This window comes from Pezoporus flaviventris, unplaced genomic scaffold (genome assembly GCF_033815535.1).
Source record: "Pezoporus flaviventris isolate CSIRO_AGI_PZ_B2104156 unplaced genomic scaffold, CSIRO_AGI_Pfla_v1 ptg000013l, whole genome shotgun sequence".
Taxonomy (NCBI): domain Eukaryota; kingdom Metazoa; phylum Chordata; class Aves; order Psittaciformes; family Psittacidae; genus Pezoporus; species Pezoporus flaviventris.
In genome coordinates, this window is record NW_026892561.1 from 26567501 (window position 1) to 26595491 (window position 27991).

General features: G+C 39.9%; 2 protein-coding genes across 4 annotated transcripts in view; one reads left to right on the forward strand and one right to left on the reverse strand.

Moving 5' to 3' along the window:
• The first annotated feature begins 8643 nt into the window (after positions 1-8643).
• Positions 8644-12628, forward strand: DNAJC19 (DnaJ heat shock protein family (Hsp40) member C19). 2 transcript variants are annotated; one of them, XM_061452487.1, is made up of 5 exons: positions 8644-8801; positions 9082-9155; positions 9516-9592; positions 10540-10610; positions 11932-12628. In XM_061452487.1, the coding sequence occupies exons 1-5, from the start codon at positions 8759-8761 to the stop codon at positions 12000-12002; spliced, it is 336 nt and encodes a 111-aa protein (XP_061308471.1). In that variant the 5' UTR covers positions 8644-8758; the 3' UTR covers positions 12003-12628. The 2 variants fall into 2 exon arrangements, with proteins under 2 accessions (XP_061308471.1, XP_061308472.1); XM_061452488.1 differs by having other exon boundaries at positions 8801-8877.
• Positions 12629-13948: 1320 nt separating this feature from the next.
• Positions 13949-27991, reverse strand: part of FXR1 (FMR1 autosomal homolog 1) — a 38116-nt gene continuing 24073 nt past the window's right edge. The window contains exons 9-17 of one of the 2 annotated variants that reach the window (XM_061452460.1): positions 26594-26672; positions 24339-24448; positions 23268-23354; positions 22011-22218; positions 20248-20451; positions 19362-19562; positions 18503-18583; positions 15860-15951; positions 13949-14962 (exon numbers count right to left, since the gene is read on the reverse strand). In XM_061452460.1, coding sequence (XP_061308444.1) covers positions 14792-14962; positions 15860-15951; positions 18503-18583; positions 19362-19562; positions 20248-20451; positions 22011-22218; positions 23268-23354; positions 24339-24448; positions 26594-26672 — 1233 coding nt within the window. In that variant the 3' untranslated portion in view covers positions 13949-14791. The remainder of the gene's footprint in view (positions 14963-15859; positions 15952-18502; positions 18584-19361; positions 19563-20247; positions 20452-22010; positions 22219-23267; positions 23355-24338; positions 24449-26593; positions 26673-27991) is intronic. The other variant, XM_061452461.1, reaches the window with a different exon arrangement.

Here is a 27991-nt window from a genome sequence, read left to right on the forward strand (position 1 = left end):
CTGCCCCTGTCAATGCTTTTGGGCACTGGTGTGTGCCTCTGCTTAAAATGCATGTACCTACCACAGATGGAAACTGTGAGATTCCCTGAAGGGATGTCACTGCCAGGACCTGAAGGAACATTTCAGGTAGCATTATAAGGCTAATGATACCCTAAACCACCCCAAAAATTTAGTGACTTTCTTATTTCACAAACAGGTCACTGGTAAAAGACACTGAAAGTAGAGGAGTTTTGCATGTCAAAGTAGTGTCCCTAACCAGTTGAGCATCATTCCAGTATGCATCTGCAGTTTGCCAGACCACTTGTTATGCACAGTTTTAGTGTTACAGTCATTGACAGACTTCCTATATTGATATCAGGTTATATCTTGCACGCTCATCACTGGGCCCAATTTCTTGGGGACAGTGAAGTTATACATAAAAGGGATACAGGAGCCAAAACTGTTAGCAATAAAGCCAAGAAGCTCTCTTCTCAAAAGGATAGGGATTTTCTTACGTCCTTTGAGTTCAAAACCAAAATAAATACCTATTTCTTAACTTTAACTGTCCCTCATCAGTGGGGACTGATTCACAAATTCGAAGATTAAAAAGTCCCACTCAAAAACTGCACTGTATATTCTGTTTTGAGATATTATATTACACCATGCTACACAACTGTACCTTTTCCATTGTGGAGGGACAAATTCAAATCCTGTTTTATGTATGGCAGATATTAATCAGCCTATGCAAAGAATGCAGTGAGATGTCCAAGAGTGAGGATTACGAAATGAAGGATGTCAGTCATGAAGGAAATGCATTATCTGACATTTCAAATGAGGCTTCAGAAATATTCACTCAAACCAAGAAAGAACTCTCTGTTGCTCCTACAAACCAATGGCTAGAGCTTTCAGCTGGAATACAGGGGACCATGACATAAGCTGCACACTTAGTAAATAATCAAGGATTTATACAAATTAGAAAAACGCCTCAATAAAAGAAGGATCCCAATATCAATATCCTGGGAAATGGTGTGTTTGGCAAAGATGTGAGAGACCAGCAGAGCAATTTTTCTGATTTTGTGCTACATCTCTTGCCATTGGTGACCTCACCACTGGGTCTTAAATACGTGATTCTGCTTGCAAAGAATGGTCTGGTAAGGCCCCACCTTCCCAGGGTCCCTACTGTAAGGAGAGATCTCTTCCCCTCCCTCCCAAACAAGGTATTCCAGAAGACACAGTCTACCCTTCTTGCTTCTCCTAGAAAAAAACTCCGTTGATGTGTTGCTCTCACCCTTCTCCTTCTCTGCTTGCCGGCACATTGTCACTATTGAAACGGGGAGAGCAGGATATGCTTTGTGCAGTAATAATCTTCACTAGGTACCAGTCCATCAGAGAGCAGACCTCTTCCTACGTGAAATCCAGACAAACTTGTGTGTTTCAAGAAAAAAGAAAAGCAAAACAAACCCACAACCAAAAATTTACAACACTGCAGACACATACCGTCAGTTCCACATACACCAGTCTCTCTGCAGCACTTTTATTAAATAAACCCATAAAAACAGAATAGTAGAAAGGATTATACACAAATTATTTCTTGTCCACGCTGTATTTTACATCTGAAACCATGCTTGGTTTCAGATAACTTGATGGCTCTGTTGAAACAATGTCTGCATAGTCCCCTAGGAATTTTTCCTTCCTATCATCTACAGGTCTGACCATATGCCCTCTCAACTATATTCCTACTTGAGCAAGATCCTTCCTCTCTTTGCTGTGTTTTTTTTTTTTTAATTTCTTTCTTTTCTGCCTACAGTCTTGAATCTTCTCTCCTAAAGTCAGTAACATGCAAACCAAGAGCAAAATGCAAACCCAACACTACCCATTACAGCTTTCATCATCAACCCATCTGTTATAGTTTCAACTTTCAACAACATCAGTGGGTGAAAACCCTCTGCTCTGTCAGAAAAACAATGTCTAGAGAAAGCTTCTTACAAACTCATGGCTGAAGAATGTCATTAAAGGTTTCCCCTAACTTGTAGCTATCTTCCTGCTTTTAACTCACCTTCTGGTCTCTGCTCTGCCCAAATTTCCCTTCCTGGCTGACAATGTTGATATAATCTTTGGGTAGGGGTGGAGCAGATTCTGCTGCAAATCTGAACCTACATCACACACAAAGGCACCAGAGCCTACCTAATAGCCGATCCAGGCTTTGATCCAGTGATAATCTTCATGTGGGGGAAACCTAAGAATCAGGACCTTCATTTTGAAGAATTCACTGTCAATGCAAATAAAGAATTTACTCTTTCAAATTTCTTTGCTACAACTACCACAAGCTTGTTTTCCTAATACTTAAAAGAGTTTCACAGCACAGACATGCAGGTGTCAGCACAAATTCAGGCAGAATACAAACATAAAAAAAATGAACACTCAAGGGTAATTATAATATAAACCAGATTTCGCAATAACTCTGGTAAAACACATCAGCATTATCTCATTGCTTTTTCCTCAAATAAGAAGCATAACTCCGGATAACACTGGTAAAAGGTGATATTTATCAAACTTGACTTTAGAAATTACTGTGAGAGAACATATTCACATCTAGATTCTGTGTTCCTTAGTTCAGCTTTAGGGAATTGTCACAGAATTTTGTGACTAATTTACTAACCATTACAAACCTTGCTCCATCACTTACCAGCAATCTTACCTTTTAACTGTATCAGGAAGCCAAATAACGGCCACCACAAGTCAGACGGATTTTCTTGTGATTGTCATGAACACGGATATGCTACCTGCCACACAAACACACTTCATACCTGGTGTCAAATTACAGCAAAATCTTTCTTTGTCTGATTAAAAAAATCCACAACCATTCTTACTAAGTGAATCTCAGTTAATAATTAATGTCACCCACACTATGTTCTAATAACTGTGATTATAAATTTAATGACAAAGTGATGCTACATATACCAAACTAACTTAGCCACAGGTAAGAGAGAGCAGCATTGTATTCTGGTACAAATGTTGAGCACACAAAAAGACAGCAGAATCTCAAAAAGGACAAATGAAAAGAAAAAGACATGAAATATGTAATTGGCAGACTGGCATAGCCAAGGAAGGTGGAGGATGGGCAGAAAGGAGGAAAAAAGTCTGCAGAAAAAAAAACCCAAACAACAAGACAGTCTACCTAAGCTTTATTTCTACTATATATATCTTAACACATAAATAAATAATGCACTTAGAATTGCTTATGAAATTCTGTGTCTTGGTGTCCCAAGGTGAATATCCTGCAAGCCTTTAATGGCTTGGTATTCAGCCACTGCTCATATAGGAATAAGCAATGTAAGACTTAGCCAGCTGTGCATATGACAACATAAACAACACTTAAATGTTCAACATTCTTACACAGGCATTTAACAGGTACACCACAAACCTTCTGAAAACACAACTATTTCACCTTCTGTCCAGTTTCTGAAAGATACAGTTACAAGAAAGTAAGATACATTTAAGAGATTTCAGATTTCTGCAGAAATTGCCTGTTTTAATGGAAAAGTTAACTTATATACCACATACCAGCTGCTTTATCCAATAAAATAAAGATTCCAAAAGAAATCTTCTATCATAAGGTATTTTAACCCCAGAGCAGAAAACCTGAAGACAGCAGAAGGATAAAACCCTTGACAGAAGAAACTACAAAAGCATAGTTTTTAAACACTCAATAATTTTGCCTTCCTCCTGATTTCAAAACCAGACATTCTGCAGAAAGGATAAAAAATGTAGTGCAGCTATTTCCCTTGAGCCCATTAGAGCCTATTAATTGTCCCCTGTAAACAGCCTACCATATATCACCAAAAGGCTGACTGATAAAAGATGCAGAGGAATAAGGTGCTATAAAATGAAGTAATCAGGCAAGTAGAACAGAATTTCAATTTCTAAATAAATGCGAACTCTGATGGCAAAAGAAGTCACTTCCAACTTTTGTGAGGGAAAAAAATAATTCTGGTTCCAGGAGGTTTTCTGCATTTTCATTTTTTGTTTGATTTTTATATTCCTCATGATGCCAAATTCCTGCTTCCTATAAACAGCAGAAGTAACTATTACTTCAGCATGGTGCCCCCACATCTATATAGCCACCAACATGGCCGTAAAGCTCTAGCTGTACTAGCCTGAAAATCAAGGCTTAAAAATCATGAAGCTACCTGTCATGTCATGAGCACAAGATTAATATTTATGTACAGAACCTGAACAAAATCAACTTTCAGCATTTGGCAAGAATTAAAACACCATTTGCTAAGAGGGGCATCTAGATGATTAGCTTCTGGAGAACTCAACCTATATATAAGTAATAATTCATAAACCTTACAGTTTCATAAATATCACAGCTCGGATCCTTCAAGCACTTGTTATTAAAGCTATTCAGATACATAAATGTTTACTGACTTTGTGTGTTGAAATATGAACTGACATGAACTTAAACACAGCTTTTAAACACTCAGTCCCTTTCTGCACTCCATACAGATATTCTGAGCAGCAGAGGAGGAAAATGGAATAGATTTAGACAAGCATAGAGTGGCTATTTGCAAATATATGCACAGAAAACTTACTTTAATACTAATACAGATTTGGAAAGCTTATTGGCCACGTTTAGGTACGTGGTCAGTAGAAAGCTACAACAGCTGACATCCATCACCCATGCCAAAGTACTCTAGAAACAGTGCTAAGGAAGGGAAAGCAACTGTTTTTCCCCCGTCATGGTTTAAACCCAGCCGTTAACTCAGCACCACACAGCTGCTCCCTCTCCCCGCCTCCTTAGGCCGGTTGGGGAGGAGAATCGAAAGAACGTAAAACCCACAGGTTGAAGGAAGAGCAGCTTGGAAACTAAAGTACAATATACTACTATACTAATAGTACTACTAATGATAAGGAAAATAACAAGGGGAGAGAATATAAAACTAAAAAGAGGAAAGGGGAAAAAACCCAATAAACACAAGTGATGCACAATACATACAAGCGATGCTCACCAGCCGCTGCCCAACCCGAGCTGCGATCAGTCCCTTCTGGGAAACTCCCCACAGTTTACATACTGGGCATGATGTGCTGTGGGATGGAATACCCCTTTGGCTAGTTTTGGTCAGGTGTCCTGACTCTGATTCCTCCTGGCTTCTTGTATCCCTCTTCACTGGCGGAGCATGAAAGACTGAAAAGTCCTTGGACAGAGTAAACACTTCTCAGCAGCACCTAAAAGCATTGGTGTGTTATGAGCATTATTCTCAGACTAAAGTCAAAACACAGCACTGTACCAGCTACTAGGAAGAAAAATAACCATAACCCAGCTGAAACCAGGACATCCCCTCAGCTAGCAGAAAGAAGAATAATATTTTATATATCATATGCCCTCTAGAAACACATGGTACTTGAAGAAGCAGCCCTGAAAAAAGACCACACTCAAAACACATTAGAAGTCTCCCAAACATCCTCTTCCTTAATGAGTGTGGCATTTTGTACCTCTGGCTTTGTCTTCTTCATCCAATATAATGAACCCACAGAGATGTCCAAGTTGGGACAGAGCTAGTTCTCCTTTAGTTCTTATAGGCAAGTGCAACAAACTGTGGTAAGACATGAAGTTTGGATTGTCTTATGAAGTAAAAATAGATATAGCATATTTTAAAGGAATTGTGATATTTCATCTTGGAATGCTGCATTATAAATTATTTAATAATAGCAATAAAATTTATTCCATCTCTAGGCTCAACCAACAGTCTTGTCCAATTGCTGGCATCAAATATACCAATAATGCAAATCCCTCTTGCCAGGCCTTCCCACTTGCAGATAAAAGTTACTTTCTCCTCAGTAAACATGAAATCTCTTGCACAAGCAGAAGCCTCCCAAGATCTCCCCTTCCGGCTTTTCTTTAAAGGGTTGTCAGAGGAGAAGGGTTAGATATATTATTAACAAGCTCCCAACCCATGTGGAAGTTGGCACATCTCATAAGGTCTGTCCTTTTTCTCTAAAAAATGAGAAATCCCACAACAGAAAGAACCACAAAGTATAATTCTGCAAAATCCCCTTTGCCAGTAGAGCTACTGGTTCTTCTAAATGGGGACTCGGGAAAGCCAGTAAAGAAAGAAAATAAATTTCCCTTGCAGGTAAGTTTTCTCCTGAAAGCCACCAGGACCTGGATCTAGTAAAGGCTCTCTCAAGATGGAAAAATCAAACCTCATGAGATTAATTACAGGGAAGGAGTCTCTGCCTCTATTGGTTTAGATGATATGAAAAATTAAACATTAGTCAACTCCCATACAGTCATTTTATGCACAGCTCTAACCCCCTTTTCTGATAGAAAAGGGACAAAGGGGAAACCATCTCAAAAACAAATTCTCTTCTACATATGAAGAAAATCTAATTAGCTACCAGACCTATACATCTCTATGGATGTTTTTCTCTAACACCCCCCCCCCCCCCCCCAACAAATACCTAGGTGTTTTTCACTAGCTATCTCCCCTGTGTTTGAAATTGTCTTGTAGGCTCTCACAGCTTAGTGCTCTACAATGACTGGGTTTGATTCCTTTATCAAATATGGAAGTTTCCTTTTATTTCCATCTCCACTGTACAACAGTACAAATGTCTTAACCAAAAATCTTTCTTCTACACATTTTAAAAGGCAGCAGAGTATTTTCTTGTAGGGTTATTTAGATAACAGGGAAAGAAAGGGACAGAAAACTACCTTCAAATATTACCTTAAATTGGGCACTTGAAATTTTAGTGAAAAAAAAAACAACAACCCAAAACAAACCAATTCAAGCTCAAAATGAAATTACAACATATTCAAAGTGAACTCAGTACTCACAGAAATTATACAGCACAAAAGAAAAATTCTACCTTCCAATGCAAAAACCAGCAAAATTACAAGCTGCTTAGCCAAGAATTAGCCCTCATACTGAACTACTTATGTGAGGGCTTGTGAGTCTGATGCCTCAAGCAACCAAAAGGTAGCTGCCTTTGATCACTTGGCCGTCCAGGAGCCCATGAGGACACAGACATGTTGTACAAGCACAGAGGATGACACTAAAGCTTTTCACTCCTGCAGACTAAGCATCAGCCAGGCACTAGCACACAGAGCTTTGAGCTGTGACCTCAGGCCAAAGGCTTTTACTCCTTTACTACACATTACTCCATTTCCAGAACTGTGACTTCTTACTAGAACTACAGACAGACAAGACATTCAACTGCTGTGCTGCATATGACACTGTATGATTAACAGATGACATTGTGTTATTAGTAACACTCAAATACACAGGTCTGTAATTCGCCCTCACTTTGTAATGATCTTCAGGAACAAAGTGACTGAACTTGTCCATCTGGAACCCACACCTGGCAGGATATGTCTGCACGCTGCCTGACAGCTGCGCCCTGTGCTAACACCACCACAGCTTCAGCCACCCACACTGGAATGTTCAGGGGTTCAGAGTCTGGGTCATGAATGCACCGCATAGAGAGAGTAGGAAGCAAGAGCACAACTCATGGAAAAATGGGGTGAACAGAGAAGGAACAGAATAAAATAAAAAAATGGCAAACCCCTTCTTTTCCTAACAAACAAGCCTCCTGTGTGAAGAGGCTCTAGATCACGAAACATTTGCATCAAGAGTAAGGACTGTACTATCGTTTTCATAACGCTGTAACACTGTGCCCTGTCCCTCTTGCAGCAGTTACGGCCCACGCTCAACGGCAGACCTCTCCCGCAGATGAGTCTCTGCAAGACACCCGACGGTGCCATCTCCAGGTCGGACCTCGCCCTGCCGCACAGCACCGAATGTCTCCAGCTGCTCCCCTCCTCGAGGTGTAAACGCTCTCTCTCCCCAGGGAGAGATCCCTGTACTGGCTGCCCCTGCGTTTCTCCGGCCTGCGCCCCCAGGCTGCTCCACCGTCCTACGGCACCGCACGGCACCGCATGGCACGGCACCGCATGGCATGGCACGGCATGGCACCGCACGGCACCGCACGGCACAGCACCGCAAGCAGCAACACCCCAACCGGCCCCGGCCCCGCCTCTCACGCACCCAAGGCCCTGCCCCGGCCGCCTGCCCTGGGGCGGTGTCCGCAGCTCCCTCCCCGCCCCGCGCCGCTTTACGACAGCTGGAGGTGGCTTTGCGGCTTGCTAGAGTACCGTACGGCGAGGGGGGCCCTCCCTGAACTCGTCCTGGCGATCGCCAGTGCGCGGGGCCGGGGTGGCCATGGTGAGTGCGGGCAGGGCCTGGCGGGGCTCGCTGTAGGAACCGGGCGCTGCTTCTGTATGGGCCGGCAGCTCCTAGGCCCTTCCCCTGGCCGAGGAGCTCGGTTCGTCCTTGGCTCGGCCTGTCCGTAGTACCGACGGGCCTGGGGCCGCGCGGGAGGGTGCTGACCCGCACAGGCCGCGGCGGAGCCATGGGCTCCTGCATCGGCCTCGGTACTCTGGGGTTAAAGTGGAGCCGCCGAGCGAGACGGTGCTGCTAGGCTGGGATTCTCTCGTTCCCGCAGCTGGGGGGGTTCCCACTGCTCCCGGACGCGCCTGAGCCCCGGCCCCGCTGCCAGCAACAGCTGCGCCAAATGTCGTGGTGCCCCTACGTTCGCCTATAGCAGCAGAGTACTATTTACTCCAACACAGCTGGAGTAAATAGTATAATGACCAGTTTCCCCTAGTCATGCGGGTTTAAATGTATATACTGACCTGCTGTAGAGATTGCCAGGTGGGCTTTTTGTCTTTTCCTTTGGTAAACAGGTGTTTTATGTGTTCCCTGTGCAGGCCAGTACAATGGTGGCAGTTGGTCTGACCATAGCAGCAGCTGGATTTGCAGGTTTGTAGAGATGGGAGAGCACTGAACACCCAGATGTACTTAACCATTGCCTTCTTCAGTATGGATGAATTTTAAGGTAGTTCAGTAGCTGATACAGGATACCCTTTTGGGAGAGCCTGTATTGAGAAACATGGCTGTGATTAAACAGAAGATCTAAGTAATTTTCTTTACATCCCCAAAAATTCATTCCTGTTCTAATCCACAAGTTACCAGTTGCCCTGAATTGCTAAATCTTCATGAAGTGTTACACTTAGCCATGTTCAACACTGATTTCTTTAAGGTCGCTATGCACTAAAAGCTATGAAACAAATGGAGCCACAAGTAAAACAAGCACTTCAGAACCTACCAAAACCTGTAAGTTTTTTTGTTTTATCAGAAACATCTTTCTATTTAAAAGTTTACTTGGTGAAATAGCTACAGACTATTGTCTCTGTAGCATTGGTGTGTTTTCTAATGCTAAAGATAATTTTGTCAATAATAGTAGAATTAATCTCAGTTCTGGTGGAGGTTGACTAATAAAGAACTTGTTTTGGTGAGTAAGTACTCATACAAATAATGCTCCTCTACTTCAGCTGTATTTATTACAAGCTCAAAAGAAGCTTCGCAGTATTCTTACAGACTAAAAGCTCAGCAGCTACTAATGTAATAACGAGCTGTTTTAACTGATTAACTTAAGAATTAGTGTATTGTAAACTAACATGTTTTCTCTTTCAGGACTTCAGTGGTTATTACAGAGGTGGATTTGAACCCAAAATGACTAAACGAGAAGCAGCTTTAATACTAGGAGTGAGGTAAAAGGAAATTTATTAGAAATCAGAAGGAGGCCACAGTGTTACCTGGTTGCTGGACTAGATGGAATAGGATGTAATTCTTGATGCTGAAGGCTGTCCTATGCCCATCTTCCTCTGGGAGTATCACTGCAAGTTAGGAGACATGAAGTGGCCTTTCAGGATTTTCTGTACTTATTTGGGATTCTTGGTGGCATGTTAGCTTGCTTAAAGCTACTTCTAGCTGGACTTCTGTATGTCTGCAAATCACTAGCACATTTCAAAGCCACATATGCCATGTTCAGGAAGCCTCAGGGTTTGCTCAGCTTGGGGCTCACATTTGTGTTGGTTGCTTGTGGGTTGTGTCACTGTGGTGCATTTCAGATAGATGCAGTGTGAAGGTGCTGCAAACCTGTTCCTTGCATTTGGAGTAAATTCATCTCTTATTCTGGAATATCTTAGATACAAGTATGGTAGCTGGCCCTGCCCGAATTTAAAGAGACTTAAGACCAGATACACAAGTTTATTTAATGAGATAGAGAACAAGAACCGTTTCTGTTTGAAGGCAACTTCTGCCTGAAGTTTGTGTACAGACAGTTTGTTGTTGTTATGGGGTTTTGTTTTGTTTTTTAAATTAAGAGGAAATTTATTGTCCTCCAACCTTGAGGAAGTTGACACAATAAAATGTTAGAACATAGCTGTGTTTCTTTTTAACTGTGTGAATGACCCGAACCATATTAGACTGCTGTGGCATGTCCTCTTCAGCATGCAGTGCCTGGAAAAAACTTCAGGAACCCTCCCTACAACTTAGATGTTACACATCAGTAACAGCAAAAGAAACATATACATGTAAGCCAGAGGGTTTCTGGATAAGACAGAGTGCTAGCTTGTTCTAAGACACCTTTTAAAGACTCGGGGGGGGGGGGGTTCGGTGGGGTTCCCTCAAATCAGTTTTTCTCTCTCTTCTAAAGCCCTACAGCAAACAGAAGTAAAATCAGAGAAGCTCATAGACGAATCATGCTTCTGAATCATCCAGATAAAGGTACGTCACACTGATTAATTAATTCATGTTTTTAACATGTTAATAGAGCTGTGTTGGGAAAAACTGACACGTGACTACCTCAGCTACTGGAAAAAAACCCAGAAAACTGGAGTGAAAACAAATTTTAGGGTGCTTTAATATGGGAGCGTATTTTTGTGTTTGAATGCTCTAAAGCAAGCAGGCAGCTTCAGCGGATCAGCTTCTGTCACTTGCTCTATCTTCTGTGTGCATTGGCTTAAAGTACAATTTGTTAAAACAAGACTTAAAATTATCTTAATTTTAGATGAAAGCTCAGAGTATGTTTCTGTGCTTTATGTACTGTATCAGTTTCAGTTCATTTGAGTGCATGGGCAATTCACTGTAAATAGCAAGTATTGAGCCTTCTGTATCTGATGAAGACACTAAACTACGAAATATTTGCTGTGGTACTCTGAAGGCTCAGAATCTAGTTATGCTTTAAGTTAGTAACTTGAGGCACCTTTACCTGTTTTGCATTCTGTTTAGTTTGTGTGAGTCAGAATCATGTGATAGTGCTTGGCAGTTAACTTCTTAATCCTCACTTAAAAGGCAAAATGCTTCCTTTAAAGTGAACATGGAACTTTGTTACTATACTTACATGCACCAAAATCCAAACTAATCCTTGAGCTATGCCTTTCACAGAGAATACCTAGCAGAAGTTAACTTCAAAATTAACTTAATTGAATATATGCATGTAGCCAATAACTGCTGGGAGCATTTCACCTTTTACATGACCTAAGTAAGTTAACTTCAGGTAAAGGAAGTAAGTAAGTCCAGTACTAGTAAATGGCAGACATAATACAAACATGCTATAAATCTTTGCACCTCAGGGTCAGGTACAACTTCAGAGCATTTGCATAGTGGATTCTCTTTTCAGTATCATTGTTAAGCATGTCATGTTTACGAACTGAACCAGTCTGCTGGTACCGCAGCAGTTCACATGTTGGCTTTGAACTGGGGGGAAATGTTTATCTGCAGACTTGGTAGTTTGATGCTGCTGTGTTCACAACAAACTTCACAGTAAGTCGTTAGCAACCAGCATTCATTTATGACTTGGAAAACCAGAGGAAAAACCCACTCCAATTAACCAAAACCAACCCGATGGGAAGGAGCTGCCTACCCACCTGGCTACTGCAGGTGTAAACTGAAAGGGCTTCAGCTGTAAGAGTTTACTGTGAATAATTCACTTTACTGTGAATAATTTTCAGACTATCTTCTTGCTTCTTTTCCTATGTACTGTGGCATTAGTAACAATGCAGAAATTTTTTTCACTTGAGGTGACACGAGGTTATCTTTCTTCTAGGTGGCTCTCCATATGTAGCAGCCAAAATCAATGAAGCTAAAGATTTATTGGAAGACCAGGCTAAAAAATGAGAAAATCAGAGGGTTTGTCCACGCAAATGATTATTTTTGATAAATGGCTCAAGAAAAGTTCTAATGTCAGTCTTTGACTTAATATAAATGAAGCTGGAAATATGAATTCAGGGAGATACTTACCTCCCGACTCACTTCTTAGTCACTTTTTGGGGAAGTTTGTGAGCAAGCGAGACTTCAGGGTTTTGTTTTCATAGCTGTTCTTTATTAAGCTGCAAAATCTGCCACTCAGAACTGTTTTCAGTGTAAAAGAGTACTAAGTGGCTTGGTCAATGCATGTTACCAGACTTCCTTGCCGTTACCTAATTTTTGTTAAAGTAGCTATGTTTAAAGTTCATGGTGCTGTTCTTCCACATGCCAAAGGCAGCACGAGGGACCGGTTTGGGGAGCAGGTGTTAAAAAACAAGAGGATTTATTTGATGGGAAGGATTGGACAGATGTGGTTGTCTATGGCTGAAGAAATAAAGTATAGGAAACTACACGCTAAATTGTCTTTGCCTTGTGAATAACAAGGTTGGTTGAGCTGCTTCAGCATTGCTGATGGGTCTGGAATGTCCCAGATTTTTTACTAACTTTCAGTTTTTAATGAATTTTATAGCATTTAATAAATCCTAAATTTGTATTAAGTACTGCAGTTCTATACATTATCTTACATTACAAAGTTACAATTCACGTAAGGTTTGCATTTATAACTGGGGAACAGGAACTCTTTACATCAACCATGAAAGATCTCGAAGCTGAATCTGTTGTGCAGCACAGTGCCCAAGTATACAAATTACAGCCAGTGAGTTCAGCTGTACTCCACAAATCCTGACAGCCTTCTGCAGTTATGGTAACCTTGCTCTGCTGTACAGCATCTGTAAGGGTTAACACCCCTCTGTTTGTAAATATGGTGGGTTTCTGAGCTTTCAGTTGTCTGGCACTGGCATGCCTCTGCTTCAGAGTACAACTCTTAAGTGCTGTCCCATCCTCTTTGCCTACATTGCTGCTCCTTACAGCCCATTTAGCAAGTATTACGAGAACAACAGGAAGGAGTTCTGGACCTTCCAAAAAGAGGATCAAATCAGTAGCACGAGTATGAAATGGAAAATGTTTAGAACCAGGATGGAGGGAGCAGTTACTTCACTTTACTACAGGACTTATTTAAAGTGGAGCGAAAAGCACAGCTAGAACACTGCCATGAAGTGGTTCCAGAGCAGGTGCATCACAAGCCATATGCAGAAGTTTGTCCCTGCCAGGGAATACTGCCTTTTTAAACAGCACCTTTTGCTTCCCTGGTTTTCAAATTCTTCTCATGCCTGTGGCTGCCGAGTTACAGCAATTTAACTCGTTTTCCTGAAGGGAACATTGTCAGTGAGTGTCAACAATTCATATTGAAAGCTGCGCATCTCCTTACATGAAATACCCTGTTCTAGCTGGCACAGCGCTTCTGCAGCTGCATCAGGTGCAGCTGCTGGAGTCACCGGTGGCTCAGAATACTTGTGTTCATCCTTCCTTGCTTCTGACAAAATCAGGTAAGATATCTTTTTTTGTCTTTGAAGTCAGCACAACTTCAGCGGTACCTGTTTGCTCTGACTTTTTATATCATCTCATTGCTACCCAGATGTTTTTCCACACCTGTGGCTTCTGCTTCATTGGTCATGTGCCTGAAACAATTGGTTAGTGTGTCACACTTCCAACTTAATCACAAACAACATTTGCATTTATTCCTATATATGTTAGTCAGGTTATGTGATTCTCCACGACATGAAGTCTGATTTTAGACTTCACTGATGATTTACATCATCACCATAAAGAATGGAAGATTAGCACCTTAAAAACTCTTACAAAAGTAAGAGTTAAAGGTTCAAGCTGCCTTGCAAGTTAAGTGCCAATTATGGCAATAGCTTGAATCCTTATAGTAATCCTTAAAGTAATTTAAATTTCTGATAGAAACAGTCAACAGATGGAAGATCAAAGTTTATTTTACTACCAGCATACAAAAAAAACATATTGCACATCAAACAACCAAAACAAAAATAAAAATACTCTACTAAGGACTAACATATGTAGTTTATACAGAATAAACTTTCTGGAAATTGATCTTTTCAGTAGTTCAGGTTATGTCTTAATGGACATGACTAATTCAGCTTAGTGTTAACTAAAGCTATGTTTGATTTTTAAATACTGTACAGTTTAATAAATAAACCAAACAAAGCCTCAATGTAGAACAGTCACTGCCAATGTCACCCAGTATCCCTGCAGATTATGAGAATTTAACAAATGTATTCCAGTGGTCTGCAGATTTTTCCTCTACATACAGCATTTAAAAAACATGTATTAAAACAGACCAGTTTCCAGACTAAACTAATGGAGAAATTACATTTCAGTGCAAAATATTTTAGACTGCATTTCTTTCTAGTATTCCTCAGGTGAAGAAGTGGTTGCATATTATTAAAAATGTAACAAAAGCAGCTAATGCTTTCATAAAGAGTATTATGTTAGGGATCCCCCTCACATCTTTGCCATATTTTGAAAACAAAATAACATTTCCTATAGCCAGCAATTTTGTTTATTTAAATGTTACATATACTATCTCAAGGCACATCTGATGATATATTTATAACACAGTAGGTGTCAAAGTATGTTTAACATATGATTTCTTCAGGATCCCTCCCCTTTCTGTATTCCAAAATGGAGGAACTGAAAGTGCGGTGTCAAGACTGGCGATCCATATTCTATCTTTGGCAAGCTTATACAAGCACTATTTTAAATGTAATGTAGAAGAACTGTAAACTAGGGACTTCAGTTTATGAAACACCATTCAGCACGGCTTCTTCCTGATTGTTTCCATCCTCCTGAACAGTAACTTTCTTCTCATCAGGAGTGTGCTGTACTTTCGAAGGCTCATCCCCAGAAGTTGTAGCAGGACCATTCACTGCCTTTTCAGAAGTGCTGTTTTCATCAATAGCATCTTTTGCCTTGAAAAAACAAAACCAGGATAATATTATAAATATACAGTGTCACCTGAGTTTCCCTCTGGCTCAACCATAATTCTGCAATAGGAAACACCTCTTGCCAGCCTGTGCTAGTACCCTGCCACTGACAGCACCCTGTTACTCACCTTGCCCTTTATAGGACACTGCTGTACTAACACTTGCAAGGAAACAATGCAAAGGTAAACCTGAGGAGGCACAGTCCCAGCAGACCCAGAAAGCTTCACTTCATTTGTCTAACCCAAAGAAACAGCTACCTGACAAGTAGAGCTTCACACCCCTTTCATTGTCTATTTTAAGAGTAGGTTTTATTAATCATACAACAGTGGATCTTATTTTGCTAACCTCAGACATAACTTGCATCAGCAAGTTCAGTGTCACTTCAGGAGTAAAGGAATCCCGATTTGGATATTATTTTTTATGATCTTTAATGCCACTCTGATACTTTAAGAACAGGTCTCAAATCTCCAGTCTTTGTAACATTTTCATTCTAAAATGGTTTGTACCAGTCACTAAACGTGCTTTCTAGCATCTTCGATCCATGTGTTCTAGGGATTACTTTTCAGGACTCATCCATAGGTAATTTTTACATTTTATCATGTACTGTTACATTATTAAGTGCAGTACTTTAAAATGTGTGAAGACTTAGTTTGAGTATTACCCTAGACTTAGTTTGAACATAAAGTCTGCAATGGCAGTCTATAAGTCAATAGAAGTTCTCTTTGCTCTGGGCCATTTTTGCTTTTAATGATTTATTCTTGACCCCACACACAGTTCTAGTCAAGTGTGAGCAGCCTAAATGAAGCATTCCTTTACTGTTCTGCTGCAAGAGATGAGGAAAATAGAAAACACACACACACACAAAAAAATAAAAGATCTTACCGTTTCTTTCTTGGTTTTGGCTAGTGTCTCCTTTGGAGGGTTTCTCTGTCTACTCTGAGATTCAGCTCGTGATATATAATCAGCTACTGTTACTGTTCAAGGAAAAAAATTACAGTGATACTCATATCAGAATTCTCATTAGGCTTCACATCTCTTTTCTGTACAAGCTATGCTATAACTGGGGACATCTCACAAAAGGCCTTCACACTTACAGGTATCAACTACATAGCAAGGATCAATTTGGTTCTATTAAATACAGCTTTCAGTAAAATCTGTGGTAAGGTGATGATATGGAGGTAGAATCTTAAAGTTACTAAATTAATAATTTTGGCCCAATTGTAAATTTTACTGGGGCTTTCTGATTGGGCTTGAAGAGATCAGACTGCAGGCTCTTAATCTACTGACTGTGTTTGTCACTGGGGTTTTACCATCTTGAGTGACAATTTCATACTAATGAAGTTAAAATATGAAAGGAATTGGGGGAGGGTCAGAGTAATCACGATAAAATAGCATTCAAATCTTTCTTATTTCATAAAGCCATTGGCAAGAGAACTCACCCTCCTCCTGGCATTCAAAACGCAATCCGCACAGTTAACTCTGGCTGATGGGTGGGTGGGGTAATTGTGGTGTGTGTATGGACACTTGGCAGCTCTGCATGAGTGAACCCATACTCAAAGGCAGGACAGCCATGCCTGGGCTGTTATGGCTACACTTAATGAACGCTGGCCAGGGCTTTGCTGACCCCTTTTTTGTCTCACCCCCCCCCCCCCCCCCCCAGCACGTGTTCATGCAGCCTGGGGTTTGTCCTATCCCACCCTCTTGTAACCACACCAACTGGGAGTCAACTCCATCTTTATAATATGTCATACTACCAATTTACGTACATGCTTGTACCTTTGATGAGATACAGCACATAGAATTGGCAAGCACTGTCTGCTGAACAGCACAGTCAGTTGCATTTAGTACATCATGCACTCAGGTGAACTGTTTTTCTGGCTTAAGGAATGATGTGCATGAAACCTACATCAGAACAGGAAGCACAACACAGGAATTTCTCCATTACGTTAAGTGGACTTCTTGTAACTGACTCCTTTTATCATGATCAAGACCAAGTGACTTCCTTCACAAGGAGAGCTTTTTCTTTAAAATGAGGTTCTGTACCCAGCTTCTGTGATGTACAGGTGTACCTTTACATCACAGTGCACCTTTTATGCACAGTGTCAGACACCAATTCTTAATAGTCATATACATAATAGGAAATCAAAACATGTAATAACATAAATCAAATAATGCAACCAAAGGACTGGACTACACTGTTAGCACCAAGGGAATTCCTCCTGTCTTGAAGTCCTCTTGCTATATACTTACTAAGTATTTATGAAGAGATTATTTTTTTAGAGCATTTTTCACAGAAACAGTATAACTGACTACCACTGCTCTTACTGTTGCATTTAAAAATATTTATTATGCAAACTGAAAATGGTATCTGTAACAAGACATCAACAAAGAAAAAAAAGAAAGGAGAAATTGTCTTTAGGAAATTCTGTTCTTTGAATACTTGGACTTAAAAGATGAGTATCACAGCTTTCTGGAGCTATGACCAATATCTCACTATATTCCTGGCTGAAATTAGCTTCTTAAAAGCTGAAATCCATTTTTACTTTTTCCTTCCCCTTTATGAACTCCTATGATTGTTACAAAACCAGATGTTGAAAAGTAAAGGGTTACTTTTGGTTTGGATGTTTTTTTTTTTAGGGGGTGATGGGTAGGGTGGGGTGGGGGTGGTGTGTGTTTGGGTTTTTTTTTCTTTTCCTTTCACCAGTTTTGGTTAGTGTAATACAACAACTTTTTTCTTCTGAAACAAATGTTGTATGAGCACCACAGATAGAAGGAAGACAAATATGGGTGCAATTTTGAACCTGTCAATCTAGAAGACCTTCTGTTACTACCTCACGCCATGGGTATTGCAAGCATTTTCTATATGGGGCATTACACTGGGAATTAGCTAGTTTATCATTAACATTTCAAGTGTTAGTACACACAAAAGAAATGCAACAAGCCACAACAACAAAAAACTGGAAACATGCAATTTCATTTAAATTCCTCCTCCCCACCCTCAATTTGCAGATGATTTAAATATGGACAAAAGCTGAGGACTGATAGCAGCAGTTTGATGCAGGCACAGGGCTGGGGGATCCCACGTGAGTTCCCTCACAGTGCTCCGCCAGGACACCTGCATCCTGCTGTTCCAACTTCCTGCTGCTCAGCCAGTGCTGAAAAGGTTGTGTCACGTTCGGTGCAAGCGCACAGATGCACGTGAGCGCAGGCCACTAGCCTTCACATCTGTCTGGGTCCTGGAGCACTGAACTCAACAGCAGCCTGGCTACTGACCTCAGCCAGAACCAGATCAGAAGCGCAACTCTTATGTCCAAGCAAAGAGTTAGACATTGTAAATTAGTTTCATTAGACAGATTAAGAACTTTTGTAAGTTCTGCTAGTAGAAGAAATATCTTTTATCTTTATCTAGTAGTCTTATTAGTTATTGAGTAACCTTTTGATATTATGCAGCTCTATGTAAAACAGCAGACACAACATTCTCTCATGCTTTCGACCTGAGATTACCCACAGCTCCACTCGAATTACCTGGCTGTCTATCTTCTGCCTGACCCCTGAAGCGACGCCTGCGGCTACGATTGCGTCGCTGGGGTTTTTTGTCACTATCATCTGCAATTGCAAAGTTGACCATGAACTATTTCTGATGATAAAATAAATAAATAAATTCTTCAGTTGCAGCATGGGGCATTTAAAATAGCTTCTGTTACAGACACAGGCTAAACAAAACAGGCTGAAAGAAAAACATTACTTTATACCAAAAGCATACACAGTAACACAAAAGCTAGTTTACTTTTTGCTCTTGGCTCATTAAAACATTTAGGCATATGCTCAATGACCTCAGATTTCATTTATTTAATAAGTACCCATGTCAAATTGTAGCCACATAACCCAAGAAAGAAGAGGGTTTGATTTTGGTGGTGTTTTCCCCCCCCCTACAGTATTAACAAACAGATTGTATTCTTGTCCCAGTAAGTATCAAAAGATTTTACCAAGGGAAAGTACTTAAGCAGAAGCTGGGTAGAGACAAACTGACTGCTACTTAAGCAGCTTTCTTACACTGAGACAGATTACCCAGGACAAAACAGAACACTGATCCAAAAGTACTCTTTGCATGAAAAACAACAGTACTAATGGCAAACAAATAGGCTAGCCTTGGGTGTCTCGTCAGACAGTTTCTACAAAAAAGAGGCACATGCAAATACTAGTGGAGCTCAGCGAACAGATTCGTTCCACAGCAGAGTCGTGGAAGAAGTCTTTAATCAGACAGCAAACTTTAACGGAACAATGACTTGTCACTAACAAAAATGAATGTTTGTTTCACTACACTTACATGGACAACCATTTCTGCTTAGCATGTTCTGGGACTATTATCCAACTGTTTACATACCTAAACCATTCTCATTAACAGAAGCTGTATCAGACTCTGTCATCCCATCCATAAGAACAGCATCTTCATCAGTCCTTCGTCGACGCGACCTCCTGCGGCGGTTACTACTGTGGTGAGATTCACTAGCATCAGTGTCCACAGTCTGGTCTGACTCTGTGTTATCAAGCAAGCTGTAAGGGTTGCTGTCCGGATCTTTAAGCACTGAACAAACAAAAAGAAGTTTAGGCCTAAGATGCTGCCATTGCATCTAATTTAATTTGCAGGCTGACTCACACCTGCATGTGAAAGTTTCGTTACAGAGCAACCTTACAACAAGGTTTAATACACAGAACTACAGTATTTATGATTTCATGCTAGTTCCTCTAGGACTCCAAACCCAGCAGTTAAGGCACCACAACAGGCATTTGTACCACTTCATCACGAAGACTTTGAAGGTGACACTTAAAGAACTTTTACTCAAAGATGTGAAATGTGTAAAATACACCTTTTGCTTCACAGCAGCATGGGACTTCAGACACTACTGAAGTAGTAGGAATTATCACAGTAAATTCTGATAAAGCATAGGGAAACTTCCATCCTGTGATCTCTTCTGTATTTAAGCATAAGCTTAACACAGATCAGCCATAGGTAGTAACATGCCCAAGATTTATAAAATGTGGTAATATATGATTATAATGTGTGTGTGGTAGAGGAAGGAAAGGAAGATCACTGTGAGCAGAAGATAAAAATCTAATAACATAGCGTATGACTGAAAACTATTGTACAGCTCTACTGAAATCCAATACATTAAGATAATAACACAAAAATGGAGTATTTTAAAATACTAGTTCTACAGGAAATTGCCAGGCACAAGGACTAAGCTCAAGATACATGGGAAACACAGTACCAGAGCTAATGGATGACTTCCCACCACGAGGTCCACCGCGCCCACGCCCTCCAGACACACTCCGTCCTCGTCCTCCAGGACGTCGTCTGTTGTCACGCTGGTGTCTGCTTTCTCTGTCATCTTCTCCTGCCAAGGACCAGTCACTAAGTTCATCTTTTCTCTCAGATTCTGTTTCAGAGGGATTAGAGAGCTCAGAGTTTGTACCTTGTACAGGAAGGAAAAGAAAATTGGAAATCAATATGAAATTTGGCACTGTATTCTAGTCGCATATCCTCACAGAAATCTTCCAACCAGCATGGCTGGTTACATATATCTACAATACAGATGAAATACATAAATACAGAATAGTAATATAAACTTCTAAAAGCATATAAGGGCATATATAATTTTATACTATATACACTCATATATAAAAATATATGCACACGTGAACTATATAGAGCAAAAGTTACCCAAGTTCTAACATTTGTTTGTAACAACATGCAAAATAAAGGCTCAAAGACTACCAGACTGTAACTTCCGTACACAGATAAGCCAAGGATGAAATGGTGTTCCCTCTCTTTGTGTCGCACTGCAGGCATTTGGTTGCTATTTCTAGGCAACTGCTCTGAAATTCCCAGGCACAACTTTGCCACCTTAGAGCGGATGGCTGTTGCTTAGCAACCTCTTCTGCCTGTTGGGATGCTGCCTTGAACAACTGAACCATTTGTATTCAACAGCATCATGGAATATCTTGCCCCCTCTGAGGTAACGAAACCCACACAGCCTTACACTACTTGAAAATTCAACATCCACCATTCATTTAAAGCACCCAGGAACACCCAAATAACCGTTCTGGAGTAAAGATACATAGACCCAGATGTTCCTAACCTGCAGTTCTTGCCTTTCTTTTTTCCTTTGAGGGTGGGGAGAGGGAGGGGAGAGAGTTTTTCCAAGTCTGTGTGTACATAAACAGCTTTCATTGCAGTTTAATCAAACAATTCTTAGGGAAGGAGGAAAAAAATGACATTACAAACATCAGCATTATCATCAGAATAAACCTGACCAGCATGGCACAGTCCTGGAAGCTAGAGCCAGTGACAGACTGTAAATTCCAAAAGGTGGTGGTGTCTGATTTTGTAACAGAAGTGAGCTACAGTAGGTGATCAAGAGTAATTTACTGTATTAAACAGACAGTTTTTCTCCCCCTTTGTTTACTGGAACACCTATATTTCTTTGTGAAATGTGTCTATATTGAAATGCAAACTGTCACCATTTGGGGAGCTGCTGGTGACTGAAAAGGGGACACGAACACCTCTAGGGCACTGAACAGCTGTGCCACCTTAATTTAAAAATCTATCGGAAAATTTCTTGAATAAATAAGTGACTTTGGTTTACTTTTCAAAAACAAATCCATGAGATAGCCATGCTCACAGACAAGCTTTTTTTCCTCCCCCTCAATTAGAACAGATAATGCTAATTCCAGATTTATTTTTTGTGTCTCCTGAGGAGTATCTTTCTCTCCAGCTTTGTATGATGTAACTACTACTGTTAAAGGACAAGATCTTACCAGAGTCTGGTTTGCTCAGTTTTTCAATTTAAAACGTAACTTCAACAAGAACATAAATCTAATGAGGTAGTTTGAGCTTTACGAAAAAATAAAATGGCCACTCTACATTTTCAACCCTACCTTCACTCAACTATGCTGAGCACAAAATCTAGAGATAGTTCTGGATTCCAAAGTATTGCGAGGACTCACTCAGTAGATGCTCAAGGAAACTCACCGTAACCAGACGTGTAATTGGGGCCTCTGCGGCCTCTCCCCCTTCCACTGTAGGATCTGGAACCTTGCACAGACGAGAGGGTGCTCTCATCGGTCGTATAACCCTTTTCTTTTTCAGGAACTCTAGCAGAAGAGGGTCTGAAACCCATACCAATCTGACGCAACTGCTCATCAATCTGGAGCCTTTCCAGTCTTAGTTGTTCTACCTCCTACAGGAAAGGAAACAAAATCAATTGCTGATAAAGAAATATTCTTCTCCCTAGCAAAATACCAGTCATCCTGAAAGCCAGTGTGTGTGGGGGAAAGTCACACCACCTTGAAGGTGACTACACATAGTGGAATTGAGGTATGAGTTCTGCAGCCTGAGTTTTGGAAGAACCTAAAACCTTTCTGTTACACCACAACACAGAAAGACTGCTTTAAAGACTATTATTACTTTCCTTAACTATACTTCACCACATTTTCATAGCATCATAGAATGGTTTGGGCTGGAAAGGACCTTAAGATCATCTAGTTCCAACCCACCTGCCATGGGCAGGGATGCCTCACCCTAAACTATGTTGCCCAAGGCTCTGTCCAACCTGGCCGCGAACACTACCAGGAATGGAGCATTCAGAACTTTGGGCAATTTTTCCTTTTATCTAACCTGAACTTCCTCGTTTAAATTCAAACCCATTACTCCTTGTCCTATCACGACAATCCCTGATGAAGAGTCTCTCTCCAGCACCCTTGTAGGCCTCATTCAGGCTTAACACTTAAATTAATTACAAAAAAAAAAAAGAAAAAAAAAGGCAAACCATCAAAGTAACATGATTCTAATTCACTTTCTTTCTGTTAAGTCACTGCCACACCTCCAACACATCTAAATGCATAATTGTTCTAAATGGTCCCTAGTATGAGTGTGTCACACTAGAAATTCCATCCTACCCCAACAAAGTGTTAACTTCAGAACAAGAGAACACTAGCATAGACAAAAAAATTTGCTTAGCACTTCCCCAAACCCACTTACACCAGTGTTCTTTACAATCCAATCCTTTCAACACCAACAATACTATGTAACCACAATAACGTACTTACAGGCCTATATAATACCTCTGAGCATGGGGTGGGTTCAAGGCACCGAACCTTAAATTTCAATATACCAATCGTTTTATCAGTTTATCAATGCAAATCCCACTAAAGTCAAAGCTGTTGACCTAAAATTCTGTTACTCAACTGAAGTTTCCTCTACAGAAAATTTCTTCTGAAATACACTTACCTTTAGATATGCGATGTGGTATTCTAAGAGAACTTGGACATTTCCAATGCTTTCTTTAGTACCAACAAATACAAACGGTACCATTCCCTACAGAAACAAAATGTCAAATCTTATTTTCAGGAAGAAAGTAATCATCAAAACAATGTTTTCTGTTCAAATTACATAGGGGGGAAAGGGGGGAGGGTGGTAATCTGTTTAAATTATGAAAGTGAGCTAAATAAGCCCAGACAGTAATTGAATCTTGGGCTGCCAAAATGCACTAGAAATAGCTCAGACTGGGGTGATGGTAAAGGCTTATACATTAAGGACAAGACTGCCCAGCTTTCCCAATAACCTATTTTGGCAGCTGAGGTAACTTGACATACAGTGTTTATATTCCCCCAGGTAACACAACTGCTACATGGATTTATCCCAGGAGCTGTTAAGAGCACCCAGTGTTTAACAAGAAATATAAAGTTGGTTTAATCAGCCACTGGACAAGATGAAGCACCTGTAGAAGATTTTATCTTATGTTCTCATAGATTTAAAATATGTGAACACTATTAACGTTATCAAAGCCAAATTAGTTGTGCAGCTGAAGTACATACAGGAGAGAAGATTCAAAAAAAGTCTTGCTTCAGCAGCAAAAAAAACCTTTCTATTTCATATAAAATTTACAAGATGCTAGTCTGGAAAAAAAAAAAAAATCAAAACTGCTTTATCTATATCCACAGAACGGTTAGAAAACTGTTTTTGTTAAAACAATCTGTCCCTAAAAGTACCTAAATCCCAGACATCATGTGTTTCTAACATGGACATCACCACCATTAGAGGTTGGCCACTATGTTTTTATTGTTAATAAAAAGACTGCATGGGTCATGAAGGCTGTACTTATAAACTGCATAATGATGCAGAGATGAAACACTGACCCCTCTCTGAAGCCATAAAGAAGCACTTTAAGTAACACAAGTCACATTCCAGAAACTCTCACTTTCTGCATACATTCTGCTACGTGTTCTTTGTTATAAGATTCAGTGTGACTGGTTTTGAAAGTAAAAACCTAATCATAGGAAGAAAGAACAAAGTACTTACATCTTCACGGGGCAGTTTATTTTCATTATCTCCTTCAATTCTCACCCTGACGACTCCAGATTTGTCTACAATCTCCTGAATCACTTTTCCATTTTTTCCAATAACTTTTCCTTCAGAGGGCAAGAATGGTTAATTTTGCACCCATAGGCAAAGTATTTTAATGGATTTCTTGATACTTTAAGTTATGTATATGATAACGGTAACAATCACTTGATTCTCCTTTACTATTCACTCAGTTTCAAATGTTTGTACTACCTTACATACACAAAAAAACCTAAAGAAAACCCACACTGTGCCAGAAGAAACTTCCCAAACGAAGCCGTGTATACATACATATATATACACACACACTGTTATACACAGTTATATTCTATGCATATATATGCATAGAATGACAATGATTGGTGAAGATCACCACTACACAAGTTTCAGATAGAACTAGACCAAGAGTAAAATGACACCAGAGTTTTGCAAATGCTTACTTTAAATTTATGTATCAAAATTATTTGCCACCCCCGACTTCACATGTACCCTCACTCAATCTTTCTTGACATTTTGACAGGCATTTACAACATGTTTGTTGGGAGTCTCTATGATTACTATTTTTTTTAAAAAAGGAGTAAAAAAGTATGTAATTATTTTCTGAAAGTTTCTTTTGCCTTTACAACAAACGAGTACTGCTCATACTTCCCGTATTACCTTCAGAATAATTATTCTGAGATCATGAGTGGGATTGAAACCAAAAGGTTCTTCAGAACTTATGTTTAAATCTCAAAAAAAAGTGACTCCTTTGCTCCCTTACTAGAAGTTTTTAGCTCTTCCTTAAAGTTATGAGGACATATTTCTTCATTCCAGCTACAGATTATCTGGCACTTAAAAAATATTTGTTTAATTTAAAGGGAGCTACAACTTCTGAAAAAAGGGTCTAACAGCCAAAAGTGCGTGACAGAATTCGCTGTAAGGAATGTTCTTTACAGCAGATATCAACATGATATAAAATGCAAACAGCATTAAAAAAAAAAATCACTTCTTTTCCTCAACACCTCAGATTTATCTTTTTTTCTTCAGCAGATTATCTTTTTTTCTTAGAAAACACAACCCAACTAATCATTCTGTGTGCCTGCAATTTTGTTTAGCACAGGTCTAACTAGGTCTGCTGGATGAGATTACAGAAAAAGTGTTTCTATACAAACTAACAATTAATTTGCTGAACATGAAAACAAGCTTTATCATTAGGCAGATGAGAAAATCAGAGTTGCATCAGATAATTTGCAGAAGTCCTATTAAAAAGGCCCAAACCAACAAAACCCTACACCTTAACTTGCTCAAGCTGTAAAACTTTTAAAGTCTACTTTAGGAGTTTGCACATGAATTGTTTAAATTACAATAGTCTATATAATATGCAAGCTCCAAGCCCAAACCCATAGGAGGTTAAAGCACAGGTTTTAATTTCTCCTTTGGATAAGCCAAGCTGTTGAATCAGGTACAACACCTGCACTCTTAATACTGCCTTCATGCCGGCATTGCCTGGGAGATGGTAATGTCAAGCGGCCAGATCCAATGTAACAAGCAGACCAGGAGAAGGAAGGAAATGGAAAATGTATACTGGGAAGACTGGACTAGGGGAGGCATATTTTCTCTTCGAGGGGAATAAGACGAACCTCATCTTTAGGCAGCTTATGACATAGAAGATACCATAATATGCACTTACAAGTTTCGGGATGTTATACCTTCATCAAGCTAAAGCATACAGAGAAAAATGCCCCTTTTTAGATTTTGGATAAGGCTGGTAAGCACCGCTGCTTGACACAGCAGCTCGACACCATCCAACCACAAGCTCTAACCACCTCAGCCCAGGAGAGAGCAATAACATGAGGACTGCCTTGTGTCATTCTTGCGCCTCAACCGCAGTACGTCCATATTAATTTTGGAATTTAGTTTCAGCACTTCCAAGTAGTCAATTTAGCAAACCCCCCCCCCCCCCTTTTTTTTAACTAGAACGTGAACTTCAAATATTACCACTGAAGTCAATAGTACAAGTCTGTAATCAAACCATCTTAAGCGCCAAAATCCCGACAAAGTCTTATCCAATAACAATATATGTAGTTTCTTAGTAATTCCCTGATATATACTGTTTTAAAAGATCAATCACTTTCTATTTAAAAGGACTTTGACACTGGCATCTAAATCTTTGCAGAGTCATGACGATTAGGCTCCCTTCCCCCAAGTTTTCAAGTGTCAGCAGGAGTACATACCAACAAGATTTCTGGGAACTTGAATAAAATCCTCCACAAATTCCAAGTAACTTCTAGCCTTTTTTACTGCATCAGCAGTCTGGAAATGAATTAAAAAAGTTTATTTGTGAATATAATATGTTAAAAATAAAGCCTTGCTGAACAGCTGCAAGGCTTCAAAACATCAAACTTATTTTCAAAAAGAGAGGAACAGAGACAAGATTAATCTAACTTTGACCCGTTAAAAAATGACTAAAATTCCAAGAGACAAAATTCATTAGGAAAGCATCAGTAATACATAGAACATTTTTTCCATATTATTTCAAGATATTTTAAAATATTATCTGCAATTTCTCATGAATAAACCCCAGATGTAAAATATCTTATGGATATATCTTGAAGCAGTTTCCCTAGACATTGATGGGGAAAAACCAGCTAATTTTACTCTTTTTCACCAAAATCAAGACAATTTTCAAATCTCAAATCCATTTATAAAACCCAGTACTTATTACAAAGATTTTGCACTGGAAAGGAAGAAATTTGTAAGTGGTCCTACCAGAGTTCACAGAAACTTCAGCTTACAAGAATACTATGTTAACAGAAACTTTAGATCATGTATCTCATTTCACCTGACTTTACAGTGAATGAGTAGTTACATGGCTATGACAGATGAGGAAACCATAAAACTCTAGTTTAATCTCTGCATTTTCCTCAAAACTGCTTTGGAAACACCCAGTTTTTCCTCCACAGAAACTGGGCTACCATCAGTACTGTCTGCAATGTAAATTTGTCTTGCAATTTTAAACATTTTAAGCATGCAATACGCTATTATCCAGAACATGAAGAAAAATGGCGAAGGAGAAAATGAATTTTAGGCTCATTTGTCTCTTGACAGTGTCTGAAGATTATGTCACCTGATAAAGATAAGACACTTCCAAGGTTGAAGGACAAGCTCTCCACAGAACTTCACAGGCTCACTGTAAGCAGTGACTAGCTCTACAGCCTTTTCCATAAGCAAAGTGTACTGATTTTTCAGAATATGCTAAATGAACAGCCATTGCAAGCTCTTTCCTCTATGAAGTTTCTGTTCTTCAGTATTGAAGAGGACAGAAAGAAACAAAAAAAATCAGTCACAGAGCCTTTACTATAGCAGACAGATCCATTTTGCATTCGTCTTAATACCAAGTACTGCTTGCAAATACACATTAATCCTCAGTGAATAAACACTGAGAAAGTGTCAAATGCAGCTACTCCTGTAAGTCTGCACACACTTACAAGGCTTGCCCACCTCTACCATCAGGAAAGATGGAGGAAAACTACAGAAAGGTTAAGAGGCTATGTTCAGAGTACGGAGCTCAAAGGGAGAACTTGCCAGCAGTCAGGAAACTGGGGATTCAAAGGAGCAACAGCACTGGTAAA